At 43.1% G+C, this 20481-nt stretch overlaps 1 protein-coding gene across 1 annotated transcript in view; it reads right to left on the reverse strand.

Moving 5' to 3' along the window:
• Nucleotides 1-14021: 14021 nt before the first annotated feature.
• The window catches only part of LIAS (lipoic acid synthetase), a 31482-nt gene continuing 25022 nt past the window's right edge, over nucleotides 14022-20481 (reverse strand). The window contains exons 10-11 of the mRNA XM_073608671.1: nucleotides 18367-18478; nucleotides 14022-15050 (exon numbers count right to left, since the gene is read on the reverse strand). Coding sequence (XP_073464772.1) covers nucleotides 14998-15050; nucleotides 18367-18478 — 165 coding nt within the window. The 3' untranslated portion in view covers nucleotides 14022-14997. The remainder of the gene's footprint in view (nucleotides 15051-18366; nucleotides 18479-20481) is intronic.

Raw genomic sequence — 20481 nt, forward strand, 5'->3', positions numbered from 1 at the left:
GGACACCAGCAAAGGTTCTTTGGCTGCTCCTGGAGTGTACCCACATTACCCTGCTCACTCTGAGGCTCCCTCCCCCTTTTTAGCAAGCAATAAGGACTGACCAAGACACAGAAGCGATAGACCTGGGTATTGTACTCCCAAGATCAGGAATTTACAGGTCAAAATTCTTCTAATCTTACAGGACAAAGGATTAGCATTTTTGGACCATGAGACATACCCAAGCAATAAGAACCAAGGGGTGGGCAACAACATATAACTGCCAACAGGCCACAAGAAACACAAGGGTTAAAAACCCAAACACAATACCCAAGGAACAGATTGAATCAGCTGAGGCTTGAACATTCACCTGGTAGAACTTGGGAAAACATGTGAACAGAGGATCAGGTGGTGGCCTTGCAATCTGGTATACAGATACTTGTTGCTGAAATCCCAAGAGAGGCAAAGAGCCCTAGTAGAATGGGCTCTGATGGAAAAGGGCAGAACCTTGTGTCTAAGGTTGTGGGCCTTGGAAATGAGTTGTCCGATTCACTGACAATGGTGGAGCGGGGAAGTTGTGTCTGCCATGAGGACCTCCCAGGTAGAACAAAAGGACTCGGTCTTTTGAAAAGAGGCTGTAGCGGTCATGTAGACTCTTCCTTATAGAAAAGAGCCTGGGTCTCTGCACTCCGATGAAATCACCATTTATTTAATCCATGTTATTAAACGACAATCCATACAGCAAATGGGGTAAAAGTACAGCACAGGAAAGGACTTTCGCCTAAATACCAGAAAGCCGCCTGCAGGTCTTAACTTCGAGTGGGACGTCTCCCATTTTTATGAATGAGGGGCATATTGCACTCAGTTTTCTAGCTATGCAATATATTATGCAACTATAGATTAAGCAGTTTAAGATGTGAGGTTTATATTATGTTATACTATACGGTTTTGTATGGGCTGTTCTCTTTTGGTGGCCGGAATATTGTTTCGTGTGTGTATGTAATATATATATATATATATATATATATATATATACACACGAAACAATATTCCGTTAATTCCGTTAATACATGATGTTCTGGGATTTCTTTTCTCTGGTACACATTCCATCTGTACACATCTGTTTCAGGCTTTTACAACAAATGGTTAAATGGGTAGTCTTGCTCTTTCAGGCTGATCAATTACCTACATTTTGCATTTGTCTGCTGCAGATGGGTTATCTTGATTTTTAAGGTCAATTGTATTTGAGTAATTTGCATATGTTTATGTGGGTGTATATATACCAAAGTTCTAGCTTATTTTAGCTATGATTAAGCACCAGGAGAGGTGTGAAACACGTTAGCGTTTTATTACATGGATTAAATAATGTGATTTCATCAGAGTGAGGCCTTCCGGACTTTTTTTTTTTTTTTTGTTTTTTTTTTTGTTTTTTTTTTTGTTTGTTTTCTGATGCATGCAGGGCCTTGAATGGTATACTACTTACTTTGTTAGACTCTGCCTTACACTGTTTCCTTCAAAAAGAATGTGTTTAATCAGTTCAAAGGTCTTCTGTGAAGAGCCGCGAGCACCACAATGAGATTCTAAGGTGACTAAGCTGGTGAGATTCGGAGATTGAGTAACTCCCTGTAGAAAAGTTTTGATTAGGGGTTGTGAGGCAAGAGGCTTCTAGAGAAGAATCGATAGGGAGAAACACCCATCCTTGAGGGAACTCTGGGCCAGTCGCCGGTGAGGCCAAAATGTGGGTAGATGGAGTATTCCCTAGGGTTCAGCTATCTGTCCTCGCACCAAACAATGAAGACCCTCAATGTTTGATGCTAAATCTTTTCCAGTGACTGAGAAACAGGACAAATAGGGGGGCCTTTGGGCCAGTAAGCTTGGTCAGCTTAAAATAGGCCAAGGTTTGCCTGCCAGTGTGTCCGAGTATCATGTTCCTCTGGACCAATTTGTTGCAACATGAATCATCGGGACCCTGTCCACATCTATCTTGGAGGAAGGGCATAAAACAGTTTGAATTAAGTCCAATGTATCACTATAGCATTTACTGCGGACTGCAGAGATTGCTGGCGTGTAAGTTTCTGCCCATGAGCGTAATAGACTTGTTACTTTTAGTTTGTTTTTTTTTTTCTAGGCAGGTTTCTGGTGCCCCTCTTGATTTATGTAGGCCCCTGCTAAGGCAGTACTCTTGGCTGGGTGACCTTGAAGGGAGGTCCCAATGTTGTAGAGAAGACTGCTTCCAGTCCAAGAATATTAATGGGATGTTTTGACTACTACAGGAACCATGTTTCCTGGATGGTCAGGGAGTTGTAAATTCCACCCCGTCTGTAAGGTTTGCACTTCTAGTTAACTTTTTACAAGTCGTAAAATAATGGCTTTCCCATGTCCAGACCAGAATTGATAATCCACCAAGCCAGGGAGATCTTTGGCTGGATCAAAGCATTGGATGCTCCAGGGATTGGATTTGTTTATTCCATGTCTTGAGTATGTTAGATTGATGAGGTCTGGAGTGAAACTTGGCAAATGGAACTACCTTGACGGCCACCATGAGGTCCAGATCCCTCATATAAAAGCAAATAGAGGGGTGCCATATTAAGCTGAAAGTTGGACCTTCGGAAAGCAATCGTCTCCTAAGCAGTGATGAGCTCAGGCATATTTGGACACAAGTCCAAACCCACCTGAACTAGCCTGTCAGGAAGCTATCAAAGCTGACAGCTAATGATAGGAGACGGAGGCATTCCCTGCCCAGCAGCACATATGTGCAAGAGGTGTGTATCTGTGGGGCAGGAAATGCCTCTGCAGCCAATGATTGGCCTTCAGCTTTGACAGCTTCCCGGTGGGATAGTTTAAGTGGGTGCGGACTCGTGCTTGGGCCCAAGATTAGACCTAGGTACTCCAGACAGTGTGCGGGCTGGACAGCTGACTTTGAAAAGTTGATTATCCAAGAAAAGTTTTATAGGAACTAAATGGTCCTTTGGCAATGTCCTGGCTGAGCAGCCTTTCAGCAGGGGGTCTTCTGGGTAACCTGTGATATGAATGCTCCAGGATTTTAGAAGAATCAAAAGCAGGGCAAACACTTTTGTGAACACTCGAGGTGCAGAGAAGAGCCTGAATGGCAGTGCCACAAATTTTGGAGGTGATGAGCTTCATAAGCAAAACACAGAAAACTTTGGTTTGATGGAAATGTGTAGCTAGGCATCTTGTATGTTTACTGATGTTAAATATTCCCCTTGAGAGAATCAATGACAGATCCGTGATACAATCATGAAATTCTGTACAAAAAATAATCTGTTTATGGATTTAAAGAATACGTAAACCCAACATTTCATATTTCTGATATGTGCCTGCTGTTCCTCTTCTTTGCATTGCTTCCTTTTGTGTGAACATTTTACATTTAATAAATTAAAAGCGGGTAATTGTAAACACCCCTGGCAGTGGTAAATGGTTTGTCCCAAAACTAACTGCTACATTTGCAAGAGAGCTTGTTTTGTTGAAAAACAAGAGACTTAAGCCCCATACACGGTACGATTGTTGGCCAACCGAGCATCTGATTTTTGTCAAAAGGGGAGTGTGCCAGGATCTTGTTTTGCATACTAACGTTACACAATTGTCGTGCCACAAACCCGAACGTAGTGGCGTACTATGAGGAATTTCAGCTCTTGAGCGCCACCTTTTGGGCCCCTTTTGCTAATTTCGTGTTTTGGTGAGCATATGTGTTTGTACTTTCAACTTTTGTGTGACAGATTTGTGTACTGACCATGCGAAAATCAGACGTGGAGCCGTTGTCCACTGAAAATTTACTAGCCTGCCATCCAACATTTGTTGGCCAAAAAATGGACAACAATTGTCAAAAGGAGCGTACTAACGGTAAGAATTTAAAACAGATAATCCCCTTCCAACAATCAAACCGTGTGTACGAGGCTTTACTGGCTGGACCACCAGATGAAAATATAGGAAAGAAAGCCATCACATCTAAGATTTTATAAGCTGCAATATAATAAATGTTTGCTTTTTGGTTTAATACTGCTTAAGGCTGAAAGCATCAGCTGCAATTGTTCCAAGAGAGCAGGGTCATTAGACAGGCTCCTGGTCTTATTCATTTGTTAGCAATAGTTTAGCAAATAGACATAGCAGGAATTGCCATCTGCAGGGGTGGATCTTCAAAAGCAAATAAGGCCTTTTAAAGAGGATCAGCCTGTTCTAAATAAAAAAGCATCTTCAAATACTAAAGTTATATAGAACGTCCTGTGAGCCTCCACTAACAATAATAAACCAATAAATCCGCTTTGAATCAGCTGCAATTGGTAAACATGTAAAAATACTAAAATCGCATTAAAAATGCTGCGCTATCAAAGGTATAAGCAAAAAAACCTCTGAACTGGAAAAATATATCCTCTACGCCGTGGTAATAATAATGTATGAAAAATATATAAAAATGACACGTGCTTAATAGCCAAATAATAAAGTGACAATGTGCATTCATATAGTGATAAAATTTTTTTTTTAAAGCAAATAAGTCCGTGGAAATTTAAATAGATCCAAATACTGGAATTATAAAAGTGCTTAGTGCAAAGTTCAAATTGATCAAAATTACAGGTGCTCCACACTCCATGCGATTCAATATGCTGTGAAAGTGATGCGATAATCAGACGCTGTGTTTTCACTCAGGTGCTCCCCCCCATGTAATGAAGGCTCACCTTAAAGTGGATGTAAACCCGAAATTTTTTTTTTTTTTAATATCATACTGTAGGGTATAAGATTTTCTATCATTTGAGCCCAGTCTTGCCACACAGAGTTAATCCATCTCTGAGCAATCCTCTTTTATTGTTCAGTGAGAAAAATCTTGACAAATTAAGAAAAACTTTGTCAAATCCTCCCCCTTGCTGTGAGTGACAGGTGATTTACATCTTGTGCACTAGCCTAAGACACAGGCATTATTTTTTAATTCCCTCCCACTCCTTTTTTGGCTGTTCCACACCTCACCATGATTTGGCATGCTGAAGTCATGTGGTTACTTTCCTGTCTTTTCACTGGATGTTAGAGATCATAGCAGAAGTTCAGTGTTAGAAATACACAGAGAAAATGCATATTGACAAGGGGAGTGTAGAGGTGGACGGGGAGTCTACTGACATCACGACTCCACCCACTGAGCACCAGACAACAGACCCACCCACAGAATATGCAGTTTTCCCTTATCGTCTTTCAGGACAGCACTTGAGAGAGTGACTCCTCCCCTTGCCAACAGGAAACACCTCTTCCACCAAACTTTAAAAGGAGGATCCTTTCCACACATTGTCAGTTTTTGTGTTTCCTCCGGAGGGAACACTTTGTGGGAAGTCAGGGCTCTCAGGTGCTGTCCTGGGAGCTCAGGTTTCCTGGATTTCCATCAAACACTTTTTTACCTCATGAGAGCTGTTCCTCCCATTCCACAGCTGAGGTGAAGTGCTGCTGGCTGGGCTCCCTCTCCCTCTTCATATGGGCTCAGGGTGAGTCCGACTGTCGTAGGCATCGCTCCTAGGCGGCGGCAAGACAGGCGGTGGCCGTTTACTATATTTTTTTCTCAGGTCCACCGCCTGTTGCTTATTGCACCGCCGCCATCTTGGGGATGGCAGCGGGGCTCCATCCGCCGGAAGTGAGGCATCCGGAGGGGGCGGCGCCCACGGAACAGGCGTGCGGCGTCATTTCCGCCGGAAATCGCAGAGGGAAAGGGGAGGAACGGGGCTGGTGCTTATTTAGCGGTTCTGGTCCGGCGCACTGGCGCTATTGGAGTCCGGAACCGGCGTTTAGCCACACAAACACAGCAAGCGCTCCTCGATGGAATCGATTGCGGCAGCGAGTGGGACAGGCACAGGCACCAGCAAGGCCCAGGTAAGGTGCAGTTGTATACTGTCTTCCTTGTACTGTGGGGTCTCTCTCTCTCTCTATCTCCCCCCCCCCCCCGGTGGCAGGGGCCTGTCTGGGCACATAAAGCAGTTAGCTCTTACTGTGCACCTGTGGTGAGCATTCTTGGGTATAGGACAGGTTGTCTCACTGGGATGGTTTCTTCTTTTGTCTCATGGCAGGCCAAGAGCTCTGATCCAGTGGCAAAAAGAAAATGTCCTTCATGTAAATCCAAGCTACCTGAAGGATGGAAGAAGACGTTATGTCAAGCTTGTATTGATTTGCTAGTTAAAGAAGAAGCTTCTTCCGCTTGCAGCGACTTGATTGCATCGGTTAAAAAGGAACTTGATGCGACTATTCAATCATTTCGCTCTTCCCTAGCAAACCCATCCCTGAGTCAGCCTACTACCTCACAGTCCTCCCAAGGCTCACTTATAGTCCCGGCGATGGAGACTGAGGCATCTCCTACCCCAGAGGGACATTCCCCCTCTCAATCTGAGGATTCTGATGAGGGTGAGGAAGGAGAAAATTTACCTTCAAGATTTAAATTGTCTTTAGAACAGGTAGATGGCCTGTTAAAAGCAATCTATACCACACTGGGTCTGGAGGAGGAAAGAAAGGAGTTATCTCTGCATGATAAAATGTATGCAGGGCTTAGCGAGCACAAAAATCGCAATTTCCCAGTACACTCTGTTATTTCTGAAGCTTTTAAGAAAGAGTGGGCAGAGCCAGAGAGAAAGCCTTTCTTTCCCAAAGCCTTAAAAAGGCGTTTCCCTTTTGATGATGATCCAGCGGCGGTTTGGAACAAAAACGCCAAACTAGATGCCGCGTTTTCCCATGTCTCGAGGTCTACAGATTTGGCATTCGAGGACATGGGGGTGTTGAGAGATCCCATGGATAAAAGGATGGACCAGCTACTAAAGAGGGCTTGGCAATCCATCATGGGAAATCTTAAACCTACTATGGCAACTACAGTGGTATCCAGAAATATGGAGTTCTGGTTAGAGCAACTTAAGGCCCATATCTCAGCAGACTCACCAAAACAAGAAATTTTGGATTCATTTTCAACTCTGTCTGCCGCTGTCGCATTTATATCTGATGCTTCAGCGGAATCAATTAAAATGACAGCTAGATCTGCTGCCCTAGCCAACTCAGCCAGAAGGGCTCTGTGGTTGAAAACTTGGCGGCATCCAAAAACAAGCTGTGTGGGATACCGTTCCTGGGTGACTTGCTTTTTGGACCTGATTTAGATGCGGTTCTAGATAGAACTGCTGATAAAAAGAAGTCTTTTCCCATCAAAAAGAAAAAGCAGCCAGTTAAACGGTTTTTTCGTTCCCAAAGGGCTCAAGAACAAACCAAACCCCAGGAGAAAAGAAAAAATTGGGCATCGCAGAAGGGTAAAGGCAAAGGAAATGTCCTTTTCCATCCTCCTGCAGCCTCCGGTAAAGCACAATGACTTGTGCGTACCAGTGGGGGGAAGGCTTCAAAGTTTCCTTCCCCTTTGGGCCAGCATGACAGAAAGTCTATATATTTTGGACATGCTGTCCCAAGGTTACAGGATAGAGTTTTCGGATCGCCCGCCAGAAAGATTCTTTGTAACAAACCTACCAAGGGATCTAACAAAGGCTCTGGCCATGAAGAACCTTTTAAAGGATCTGAGGCACCAGAGGGTAGTGATACCAGTATCCCCAGAAGAACAGGGTCAGGGTTTCTATTCACACATCTTTCTGATAAGAAAACCATCCGGAAACTTCCGTCTTATCCTCAACCTAAAACCCCTGAACAAGTCAGTCCTATACAAAAAGTTTTGTATGGACTCAATTTTCACGGTCAGAAACATTCTGACAAAAGATTGTTTTATGGCATCAATCGATCTGAGGGATGCTTATCTTCATATTCCTGTAGCACCTCAGTCCCAGAAGTTCCTGAGGTTTGCGGTGAATATGGGCAAGGAGATTATACATCTTCAGTTCAGGGCCCTTCCCTTCGGCCTGTCGTCAGCTCCTCGTATTTTTTACGTAGATAATGGCGGAAGCTCTCGCCCCTCTTCGACTCCAGGGGATTGCGGTAATTCCATATCTGGACGACCTCCTCTTTTTTGCCCCATCCAGGGAAAAGTTGCAGGAGGATTTGAACAAATCCCGCAGTCATCCGGAGTCACTAGGGTGGATAGTGAATGTTCAAAAATCAAATTTCATCCCAGCTCAGCAAGTACTGTTTCTGGGTTATTTGATAGATTCAGTGGAGCAAAAGATTTTTCTCCCAGAAGAGAAAAAGATCAAGGTCCAAAGGGTAATAACGGCACTACAAACAAATCAACTGATTTCAGTCCGAAAGGTTATGTCGGCTCTGGGGACATTAACCTCTTCAATGCCAGCCATCCAATGGGCAAGGCTGCATTTCAGGACCCTCCAGAGGTTCCTTCTAAGGACATGGAACCACAGGACGGAGAGTTTGGATACAAAAGTAAAGATTCCCACCAGAGTCAAACGTTCACTTTGGTGGTGGAAAAGTCAGGTGGTACTGCAAAGAGGTCTTCTTTGGTCTTTTCCGACCGGGAAAGTGGTCACAACAGACGCCAGTTTGCAGGGATGGGGGGCCCACATGGGTCAAGCCTTAGCGCAGGGAACATGGTCCCAGTTCGAGGCCCAAAGACCCTCAAATTGGAGAGAGCTGAAGGCAGTTGCCCTAGCATTAGCTTTCTTCTCTCAAAACCTCATAGGTTGCCATGTCCAGATTTTGTCGGACAATGCCACGGCCATAGCCTACCTGAACAAACAGGGAGGCACAAGAAGCAGGGCCCTTCACTTACTGTCGGTAGAGATTCTGGAGTGGGCGGAGAACCACTTACTATCTCTATCCGCAGTCCATCTAAAAGGCACATTGAACGAAGTAGCGGATTATCTGAGCCGACAAAAAGTTCAGGAATCAGAGCGGAGTCTGAACAGGAAGGTGTTTGCATTAATCACCAGTGTTTGGGGCCTTCCGCAGGTAGATCTGTTTGCTTCAAAATAAAACACGCAGCTCCCAAATTTTTTCTCCCTTCAGAGAGACATTTGCTCTCAGGGGATAGATGCTCTGGCACATCCGTGGGATTTTCACCTAGGGTATGCTTTTCCTCCATTTCGATTAATCCCTCTAGTGTTGAGGAAAATACTGAAAGAGAGAGTATCAATCATTTTGATTACTCCATATTGGCCAAAGAGAGCTTGGTTTTCCACGATTCTGCAGTTGGCAATCAAACCATGTTGGCATCTCCCGCTCAGTCAGGATCTGTTGATTCAGGGGCCAGTGCTTCATCCAGGGGTAGACAGGTTAAAGCTCACTGCCTGGTATCTGAGGAGCAATTAATGAGAAGCAAAGGCTTTTCAGAACGTTTAACTGCTACGTTGCTTTCCAGTAGGAAAAAGGTAACCAGGGATATTTACGCCAAAGTATGGAAAGTCTATGTTTCTTTCTGTCATTCCGAACATAGGGGGGTTAAAGACCTAGTTTCAGTGCTGGAATTTTTGCAAAAAGGTGCAGACAAGAATCTGGCGGTCAGCACTCTTAAGGTGCAGGTGGCTGCCTTGGGGGTTTATCTGGAGAGATCCTTATCTTCAGAAACTCTGATCATGAGATTTTTCAAAGCACTTTCCAGGTCGAGACCGGTACCGGTGAAGCATTTCCCAAATTGGGATCTCTCGGTGGTTCTGCAGGCTCTGGCAAAAGAACCTTTTGAGCCTTTACAGGCCATATCCCTAAAGAATTTAACTTTGAAGACTATTTTTCTGGTCGCAATTACTTCAGCAAGAAGGATTAGTGAACTGCACGCCCTATCAGTAAAAGAGCCTTTTTTGTCAGTTTTTCCTGATAGAGTTGTCCTTAAAGTAGATCCGGGGTTTTTGTCAAAAGTGGCAAGCTTTAGTAACAGGTCTCAAGAGATTACTCTACCAACCTTTTCTGCTAACCCTTCGGGTGCAAAGGAAGAGCAGTTTCACAATTTAGACGTAAGACGTATCCTATTACAGTATTTGGAAGTAACAGGAGGGTTTAGAGTTTCAGATTCATTATTTGTTTTTTTTTCTGGAAACAAGAAAGGCCAACAAGCATCAAAAGCATCATTGGCTAGATGGCTTAAGACAGCTATTTCTGTAGCCTATTCTCAAATGGGTTTATCTTCCCCGCTGGGAATTAGGGCTCATTCAACAAGAGTGCAGGCCACTACATGGGCAGAAAGAGCTGGTGCCACCCCAGATCAGATTTGTAAGGCGGCTACGTGGTCAAGCTACTTAACGTTTGTCCGGCATTACAGACTGGATCTCCTATCAGCAGGTGATCAGGCTTTTGGCAGAAAGGTTCTGCAGGCTGTGGTCCCTCCCTAGGGGGGTAAGTCTCTATTATCCTCTCAAGTGCTGTCCTGAAAGACGATAAGGGAAAATTCAAGTTAGACTTACCGGTAACTTGTTTTCCTTGAGTCTTTCAGGACAGCAGCATCCCGTCCTATTGTTTTTACATATATATACTGTGACTAATCATATCTCGATTATGTGTTCCAGTTTGGGGCCGGAGGTTCTCTACTACTACTGACAATGTGTGGAACGGAGCCTCCTTTTAAAGTTTGGTGGAAGAGGTGTTTCCTGTTGGCAAGGGGAGGAGTCACTCTCTCAAGTGCTGTCCTGAAAGACTCAAGGAAAACAAGTTACCGGTAAGTCTAACTTGAATTTTTTGGGTCTCATAACAGACAGAGGGGAGACATTTGACTGGTAAAGATACATGCAGGAGGCATGTATATCCTTATAGATAACCCCTATGGTAGTAGTTTAGAAAGGATGACATTGGGTTTACATCCACTTTAAGGTGTGTGACCTTGCTGTTAAGCTTGGTCAATACACGGTTTGGAACCACTACGGGGTTCAACAGTGCATCCGGGATCCTGGATCAATCGCCAATGTGCCTCAGTAAATCAATGAACAAAGGATCTCATAGTGTAGTATGTTTATGCAATTTATTGAACCAAAAATAAACAGGTCCTACACAGGGTACTCACAATATCCAGGCGCTTCATTGCGCCATTTTACATCAAGCAAAAAACGAATGGTTGAAACCGGCCAGTAACGGGATGGTATGCTGTTCATTCCTAACAGCTGATCTGCTAAGCGTGCTGACCTGTCCCCTTCCCCTATTTTTCATTATTTATTTTATACATTATTATTATCACAGTGTAGAGGATATATTTTTACATCTTCAAATACTGTAGCTGCCGACTTTTAATAAAAGGACACTTACCTGTCCAAGGATCCAGTGCTGTCCTCGCCAGCACTGGTTCTTTACTGGTCTTTAAGGCCCTAGCAGCAACATGTTTAGTGTGAGAATCTGACTGTGGTGGCTTCACGACAAGCATGCTCAAGCTGCACTTTGCTGTGTGAATGGTCCCGCAGCCTCTTGGGACCTGTGCCATGTCTCAGGAGGCTGTGGGCAATGGGGGGCTGAACTTCAGGTGGAATTGCCTAGGCCAGGGGTCTTCAAACTGCGGCCCTCCAGGTGTTCAGGAACTACAATTCCCATCATGCCTAGTCATGTCTGTGAATGTCAGAGTTTTACAATGCCTCATGGGATGTGTAGTTCTGCAACAGCTGGAGGGCCGTAGTTTGAGGATCCCTGGCCTAGGCGATCTACAGGAAGTGGGATACAAAATAAGGTACCTCCTCCAAAAAAGGGTCTAAAAGTGTTGGAAGAGGGCATAAAGCAGATCTTCCCTTTTTAGGATGAAGTTCTGGTTTAAAGGGCTTCAAAACTATTAACAGAATCCTTATATAAAAGAACATCCTCAAAAGAACTGTTTATTGAGAACTGAGATAGAATGATCCATTAGGAAAAATCTCAGCAAAAAACATTTTAGACCCCACCCAGCTGCCTGGTTGACAGCTGGCTCTGGCTCTCAGCAAGGGGCTAAAAGCTGAAGGCAGCTGTACCAGCCCCCTCTTCAGCCTAGCGCTCCAGGGGGCAGAGCAGAGAGCGATGACTGACTGTTACCTCTCTGCTCCAGGAAGCTATTTGGCACAAAGACATAGCTTGAACCTCATGGAATAAAACCCTCTGCTATCTCTTTTACAAAAGCGCTGCCCTCAATAATATCATAATACCTTCAAGTAAAGAAGGTTCTGCTTCTGATTTCTGAATAGGTGTGGGGGAATAGAGGATGTGTATTATTTCTGACCTTTGAAGTGACAAACATTTACAAGGAATTCAGATATAGGTTGATTTACTAAAACGGGAGAGTGCAAAATCTGGTGCAGCCGTGCATGGTAGCCAATCAGCTTCTAACTTCAGCTTGTTCAATTAAGCTTTGACCAAAAAAAAAAAAACCTGGAAGCTGATTGGTTTCTATGCACAGCTGCACCAGATTTTGCACTCTCCCGTTTTAGTAAATCAACCTATATCTGAATTCCTTGTAAAACATTTGTTTTAGTAAATCAACCCCTTAGTGGCAGAGAAATCTGCTTTTGTCAGACTGTCTGCATGGTGCGTGCATGGGAGGAAGCTGCAGTCAGATCAGAGGAGCTGTGTCAATTTTAAGACATTGCTCCAGGATAAGAGAATAGCTATGACCCTGAGCGGTATTCTGGGTTTCCAGTAGGTCAGCAGCAGAACCCATGTTGTTCTGGCCTTTAGTCCAAACCCCCTTGTGCCATTTCTAGTGAGGGGATCCCCAGTGGGGTACTCATGGTTTAGGGGGGCAGAATGGGGGGTTTTGCCTGTCTGGGGAATGAGATGGTATAACCCAGGTGCTGCCCAAGTGCCTGTTCCCTAGTGGGGTACCCATGTTTTTTAGATGGCGGGGAATGGAGGGGCTTTGCCTGTCTGGGGAAGGAGCCGCTATAACCAAAATTCTGCCCAAATTTCTGTTCCAGCAACCTACTGTGTGCATTCTTGGTGGGAACAGGCGGACAGGAACGCGTCATCTAGGAGGCATCAAATTCAAACATGATTGCACAGAGAATCGTTAGAGACAAAATGGCAGTGGTTACCACAATAAAGTGATTAACTGCCCAACAAAATGCATAGGGTGCTATGCACTGCAAATTGTGTTTATGATGCCTGTAAAAAGTTAATAAAACCATAAGAAACATTTACTCTTACCTTATCCATGATTCTGGGCCTATTCTAGGTCCATGCTTTGACTGACATGGTGGGCATACGCCTTCAAGAGGGGTCTTCAGGGTCTGCGAACCATGTGGACCACTGTGCTGAAATGGTATAGTAACCTGCAGCTAACTTCACGTTACACTATGTGCCAAGGTAAGCACCAAACACAAACTCCAGAGCCCGAAGCAAACAATCTTCCCAAGATACACAACAAAGGTAACCAATCTGGAAACTGTTAGGTAGCTCAATGTAATAAGTCAGGTGTTAGACGCTTCGGATGAAAAAAAAAGAACCAATGGTTCGGATAATGGGTCCATCACCTATGGAGAAAATGGAGCCTCACAGAGTGAGTAAGGCTATATTGGTATGCTCTAGGGGCAGCCTTAACAATATTTTTTTGTCCAATCACATGAAGGTAGCCAGCATATAATCCATGGTCTAAGAAAGACTGTCCTGTACTGTACAGTTAAGACATTTTTTTTTCTGTAGCTTGTTAACATGTTACGTTTCACCTATTTTTAGGGTGTAACATGTTCCCACTGCTGCAGCCGCACCCCGATGCCCCCTCTCCCTGTGACAGCAGTACGGGGGGAAGTTCCCCATACTAGCTGTTACTTTTTGAAAAGAGTGTGGCCATGCGAGGTTCTGCCCATACGGCCGCATCATTCACACACAGAGTTCTGTAAATGAATGAACTACAAGAACCAATATCCTTTGTGGCTGACGGCTTGTAGTTCTCAATGAACTACCACTGCGTGGTTGAGCGTTCTGGCAGTTCATTGATGCTTCCTGTCAGCGTGAACCTGCCTGCCCATATGATGTACGGGTAGACAGTTTACACTGACAGTCTGCAGGAGACCTGCATGGCACCAGCGATCTGCTGATTGCTGGTACAATGCTTTCCAGGCTCCTAAAAAAAAAAAAAATTAGTAAATGCATTACTAAATATTTTTTTACCTGCAAAAGAAAATTTACATTTATTTTTTTTTTTAAAAAGGTAAACTTATCATTTAACTGGTATAAAATAAAAAAAATACAGAACATTTAGGATGCATAAACATTTTTTTTTATTTATATATATTTGTCGATTCAATGTTCTATATTATATAACACCTTGTCAGTTGCAAAAATACTTTGCCACAGAGAATATGTTCACACCATATACCTAAAGGAAATTATTTACTTGCAGCTCTCCTGCTGTTGAGAAATTACAAATATGCATCAGCTGCTACTTGGGCATGTAATTCCTGTACAGAGACTGGCCACATGGTGACCTTAAGTCCATTAATTGTAAAATATCATCTGTTTTATATTTTCTAAAGTTCTGGGTGGATCCAGGCTGGAGATCTCTATAATGACTCTGGGACTAGACTCACTTGACTGCAGAGACTGTATAGCAAAAGCAGTACTGTCTGTGCACCACATATGGAACAAGGCAGTATGTATCATACAAACTGTCAAAATTGCTCCCAGTTGCGAGATTCTTGCTTGAGGCTACTGAATGATTCCCATAATTATAACACACTTCCAGCGTTTCCATTAAAAATGTAGTACTTGATTCTGCATGAGAGTTCACAGTCCATGTATGCATAACACCAGATTACAGAAGAAGGGAGGGTTTACAAAGACATATTCAGATAATGACTGTGTGCATTTACTCTGGGAAATGCATTTTACACATATCTGGTCTTGTGTATCCCCCCAGTGGTCAGCAGTAGTACTGCACTAACTTCCTCTGATCAGCTGGACGGTTGTTTAAAGCAGGGCATTTTACAAGCATTGTGCTCAATTTATTGCATATGTTTGAAGAAATGTTGCAGACAGGTTTGAAGGCATTTGGGCGGAAGAGCTGTAAGAGCAATGAAAACCATCACAAATCCCTTGCCGGATAAGATGTACATCCATCATATTCATTCTCCTCGGCCTTCTAATTTTTTCCCACATGTCATCGTTCCTACATCACGATTCTAGTTGTTGAGTCCACCAGTTTATACACAAAAAAAAAAAAAAAACTATCTTTTAAGCAACTTTTGTCTTCCTTTTCTCCACTAAATTCTTCAAAAAGAATTCACCTAATAAATAAAATAAAGGTTAGTTTGTGATACAGCATTTCCCTTCCCACTGTCATAAAAATACAAGGTCCTCCAGCTTACAGCGGTATTAAAGTGTTACTAAACCCAGGACCCTGCATTCACTATATCTGGTCTCCCACAGTACACAGAACATGGAAATGCAATTATTTTAGTAAATATAAACTGCTAAATACCTTTTCTCATCAGCAGTATATAGCAGTCTTGTGACTTTTAATCAGTGTCCAGTTAAAGCTTGTAGGAGGAGTTTTCATACTGCACTGGCTGTCCTATGAGGATGCAGGACCCCTGACCCTCTGTCTGTACAGTGCTGATTGGCCCTGTGCTGATGACATGCACTCTCCCAAGAAAAAAAACTCTCTAGCAATACATCCCAAACTGAGCATGTGCAGACTGACTATACTAACTCTGTCTTATCCGGACATGTTTTGGGGGCAATGCAAAAAGGGGAGGATCTGTGCATACAGGATCAAACAGCCTTTTTTACACAATGCAGAGGATTAACCCCTTAGGTTCCACAGTGAGTATAACAAGCATGCTTTACTGGATATACAGTCTGATTGTACTGCTGTGGGTTTAGTAACACTTTAAACCCAAAAGCAAAAATGTAATATATTTCAGCTCACCAATCCTTTAATGTCATGGCTGCATGATTTTCACCTGGTAATTCGCCCATTAACATACTTCCTATCTTAGGGTGTCTCCACACATTTGGACAGAAGAATTGTTAATCCATGGAGAGGGCAGCCTTAGATGCATTAGCAAATTTAGATTACCTTGACTAGCAAATTAAAGCCAAATTCTAGCTAACAGGCAGTTATAGCAGTAACAAACAGTTCTTTGTTGGGGTAGAGTTTTTACATAAATAAATAAAAGCTGATTATTGTAATCACCCGTCAGTGATAAATGGTTTGTCCCAACCCTCTAGATGCTACTATTGCTGCTGCTCTGAGGCTCCATTCACACCATGGTGTTTTGTTTTGCGGGCAGAATCGCAGCGATTCTGTTGATTCGGAAACGCCGCAAATCGCAGGATGGCCTTGGCGATCCCCGTCACTTTGAATTTTGCCATGATTGTCGCGATCTGCAGTAAAATTGCGCAAACAGAATCGCGGGACACCCGACGCCCAAAAGAAGTACAAGAAATGGCACCAGATGAAAATAAGGAAAAAACCCAATAAAGAAAACGAATGCAGCCAGCATATCTAAGGATTAGTAAACTGTAATATAATAGGAATTTTGACATGCCTGTAAATTCTGTATCTTGTGGTACAGTACAGAACACAGGAATTGACTCTTAGACTATATTTTATATGCTACTACCTTCAAGTGATTGGACACTAGCAAAAGCTTGGCTGGGACTGCCCCTCCCCTTTCCTACCCAGTGTTTCCAAAAAAAAAAAAACACTCCCACCCTATGAATCTTCCATTTTTTAGGAAGCAGTAAGGAGATCCCAGAGAAGAGGGGCCTGTATCATGTACTTTACTGTAGGACAGGGATCTCCAAAGTACCACCCTCCAGCTGTTGCAGAACTGCATGTCCCATGAGGCATTGTAAAACTCTGACAGTCACGGACATGACTACCAGAGGCATGATAGGAATTGTAGTTCCTGAACAGCTGGAGGGCCATGGAATTTACAGGTACGTTAAACATAATTAACCTCTAGATGTGTCAGGCGCAATTGAGCGTTCTAATGGCATGCATTCTAATAGGCAGAATAAATTAATATGTCAATGGAATCCATTAACGCTCAAGCACTTGATAGGCCCTAAACACGTGTGCAATATGCAGCTTTGAGCACATTTTTTAAAGCAATTTTCTCCAAGGAGTTCTGGCATTCAGAGGGCTAAACGGACACCCTGTGTGCATAAGGTCTTTTACATAGTAGCAACAGTTTGTGCAATGCCTTACAACATGAGGGCAGACAGTACAGTTACAATATAATTTAATAAAGTAGGAATCAGAGAACCCTGTTCGTTAGAGCTTACAATCTAAGAGGGAGGGTCAAGAGATACAAAAGGTAATAAATGTGGGGGATGTGCTGATGGAGAAAATAAATATACAGTTGTTAGGTGGGGGCAGGATAGGCTTTTCCGTAAAGGTGAGTTTTCAGGGATTGTCTAAAAGTGGACAGAGTAGGAGATAGTTGCACAGATTGCAGTAGGGCATTCCAGAAGATGGGAGAGGCTCTGGAGAAGTCCTGGAGGAGAGCATGGGAGGAGGTGGCAAGGAAGCTAGAGAGCAGAAGGTCTTATGAGAAATGAAGACAACAATTAGGTTGTTGTTTTGAGACAAGGTTAGGGATGTAGCTGGGGGCAGAGTTGTGGATGGCTTTTTAAGTTGTTGTTAGTATGTTGAATTTAAAGTAGAATTATAGGCAAAACTTTTTTTTTTCATTTTGGATAGACTAATGGAGGGTTATAACTCCTCCATTAAGTGAGGGAGTGAGAGGAAACCTCTGCAAATTAAGGGGGACCCCCAGGTCACCAGAACTAGTGACCCAATTGTAAGATTTCCCTGCTATTACTTTTCTGGGGACAACCCAAAATTTGTGATTTTCTTTTACTTTCAATGATAACAAACAGGACAAATAGAGAGAGCGAATGTCCTTAACAGGGACACAGGTAGGAATAAAAGCTGACAGGTGTTCTAATTCATCTCCATTCTGTCCAAAATTCAAAAAAAGTTTTGCCTTTAGCTATACTTTAATTTGTTGGGTGAGCAGAAGCCAGTGGAGGGATTGGCAGAGAGGAGTAGCAGACACTGAGTGGTTGGTAAGGTGGATGAATATGGCAGCAGCATTTATGGTGGACTGAAGGGGGGATAGCCTATGTAAAGGTAATCCAATGAGATGGGAGTTTCAGTAGTCCAGGTGGGAGATGACCAGGGAGTGAATTAGGAGCTTTGTGGTGTCCTTGGTTAAGAAGGGGCGTATTTTGTAGATTTTGCATATATTGAGGCAGCAAGATTTGGACAGTGATTGGATGTGGGGCCAAAAGGGTTCAAAGTCTAGAACCTTGGCGTGTGGGGACGGGTTGATAATTGAGTTGTTGATCTTCGATTTCTCACATTCAAAATCAATATTTTCTACCACCACAAGGGGAGGATAGAGCATCAGCATCTGCCTGAATACTCTAACAGAGACTCCATCCTATCAGATTGTCCAATAAGTTTCTACCCAGCTCAGTCAATTTTTTAATTGAAAGGCCACCCACAGATCAACATTGCCTGATTCAGCAGGGATCAGAATAAAAATGAGGCACATGTGATCACTCCAACAGCACTGCTGGACATACCTGCTTTAAAGGATGACCGAACCAGAGGTCCACTAGCTGTATAAAGGAATCCTAATTTGTTGCCTACTTCCTCCCAATATTTAAACTTTTCAGGAGTGACATATTCTTCAACCTGCAGATGACATAGAAATAGCAATCAAGTTTCCATCTTTCACCTGCCAAGGCTATGCAGTAAGTGAAAATCAGGACATTTACATTTATTTTACTCTCAATACCTTACAATCATTCAACGCCAATATATGTTTGTTACGTGTTTCCATTCACACATACAACTGATAATGAGATCTGCCAGAAGATAAGATTATCCAGTCCTGGAGTTCTCAAAATAGCATTTTTAGGCTCCATGCACACTGGCTTAAAAATCGTGTCTTCTACAGGTGTTTTGTGTTCTGCCTGTAGAAGCAGCTCAATGTTATCCTATGTGTCCATGCACATTAGGACGATTACAGGCATATTTTGAACTCAACGTTTAGAGGCCGGAAAAAAAAACCTTCTGGTTTGCATTTCTGGTTGGAGTTTTCTGGCAGAAAAATGCAAAACTCTCCTAAACTTTGTACAAATAACGCTCTACATACGGTAAGCGTTTTTTTTCTGCCAAGGGAACTAGAATTTTTTTTAAGCCTGGTGTGCATGGAGCCTAAAAAAGGTAGACAGCATTTTTAATGTTTTAAGTTATACTATGTGAATGGGATAATGTAACAAATATAAAGTAGGTGTTATCCCAATAGGCTGCAAAAGTGTAAATACATTTTAAACTTACATGTAGAGGCTCTCAGTAACTTTTAATGCAGGAATATTAATTTAGGTCCCTTTCACACGGAGGAGTTTTTCAAGCGCTATTGTGTAAGTAAAAAAGATAAAAAAGGACCTGAAAAGCTCAAGAAAAATGCTTCCCTTTAAAATCAATGAATTCTTTTACACTGGGGCGGTTCTCTTGCAGTGCGGTGAAAAACATCCTGCTTGCAGCATCTTTGGAGCATGTTTGGGGAGCTAAAAAAACCCATAAAACAATACTAGTGCAGCGCAAATAATAATAATAAGAAAAGTCCTTGTGAACACACAAATAATCAATTCCTCTTGGCAAAGGGAGGCTGATCCTTTTCCATAAGGCACCAATAATCGCCACTTCAATCATAAGAATGCGCTAACCGGAAAAGGTGGACCTCTTAATTACAGGAGGTCATACGAGCCTGGATTCCATATGGACTGAATAAATGCTGTACAGCTTTACTGGATCTCGTCTGTGATCACCAACAGTCAGCTTCCCCGGGTAGAGGCACATACACCGTCAGTGCGGGTTAACATGTAGCAGTCCCAAAAAATAAAAAAAGGGTTCTAAGTGTATTCCGTATAGAAAGATTTATTCAGTAAAAATAATATAAAGGCACTGCTGTGTGCTAGGTGCTAAACGGCGCAGCATAATAGATACAAATTTACAAGCTAAAACCAGTCTGTTTGCGTTCGAACAGCTGTGAGATGGCAGCGGGTGACGTTAGAAGCAAGGCTCCGCCCCCGTACGCGGCGTTACGTCCACAGGACTTCGTCAGCATCACCCTCGATGACGAAGTCCTTGTGAACGTAACACAGCGTACGGGGGCGGAGCCTTGCTTCTAACGTCACCCGCTGCCATCTCACAGCTGTTTGGACTCGAACAGACTGGTTTTAGCTTGTAAATTTTTATCTATTATGCTGCGCCGTTTAGCACCTAGCACACAGCAGTGCCTTTATATTATTTTTACTGAATAAATCTTTCTATACGGAATACACTTAGAACCCTTCTTTTATTTTTTGGGACTGCTACATGTTAACCCACACTGATGGTGTATGTGCCTCTACCCGGGAAAGCTGACTGTTGGTGATCACAGACGAGATCCAGTAAAGCTGTACAGCATTTATTCAGTCCATATGGAATCCAGGCTCGTATGACCTCCTGTAATTAAGAGGTCCACCTTTTCCAGTAAGCGCATTCTTATGATTGAAGTGGCGATTATTGGTGCCTTATGGAAAAGGATCAGCCTCCCTTTGCCAAGAGGAATTGATTATTTGTGTGCTCACAAGGACTTTTCTTCTTATTATTATTTGCGCTGCACTAGTATTGTTTTATAGTTTGATATC

The sequence above is a fragment of the Aquarana catesbeiana genome, linkage group LG01 (assembly GCF_042186555.1).
Source record: "Aquarana catesbeiana isolate 2022-GZ linkage group LG01, ASM4218655v1, whole genome shotgun sequence".
NCBI classification, from domain to species: Eukaryota; Metazoa; Chordata; class Amphibia; order Anura; family Ranidae; genus Aquarana; species Aquarana catesbeiana.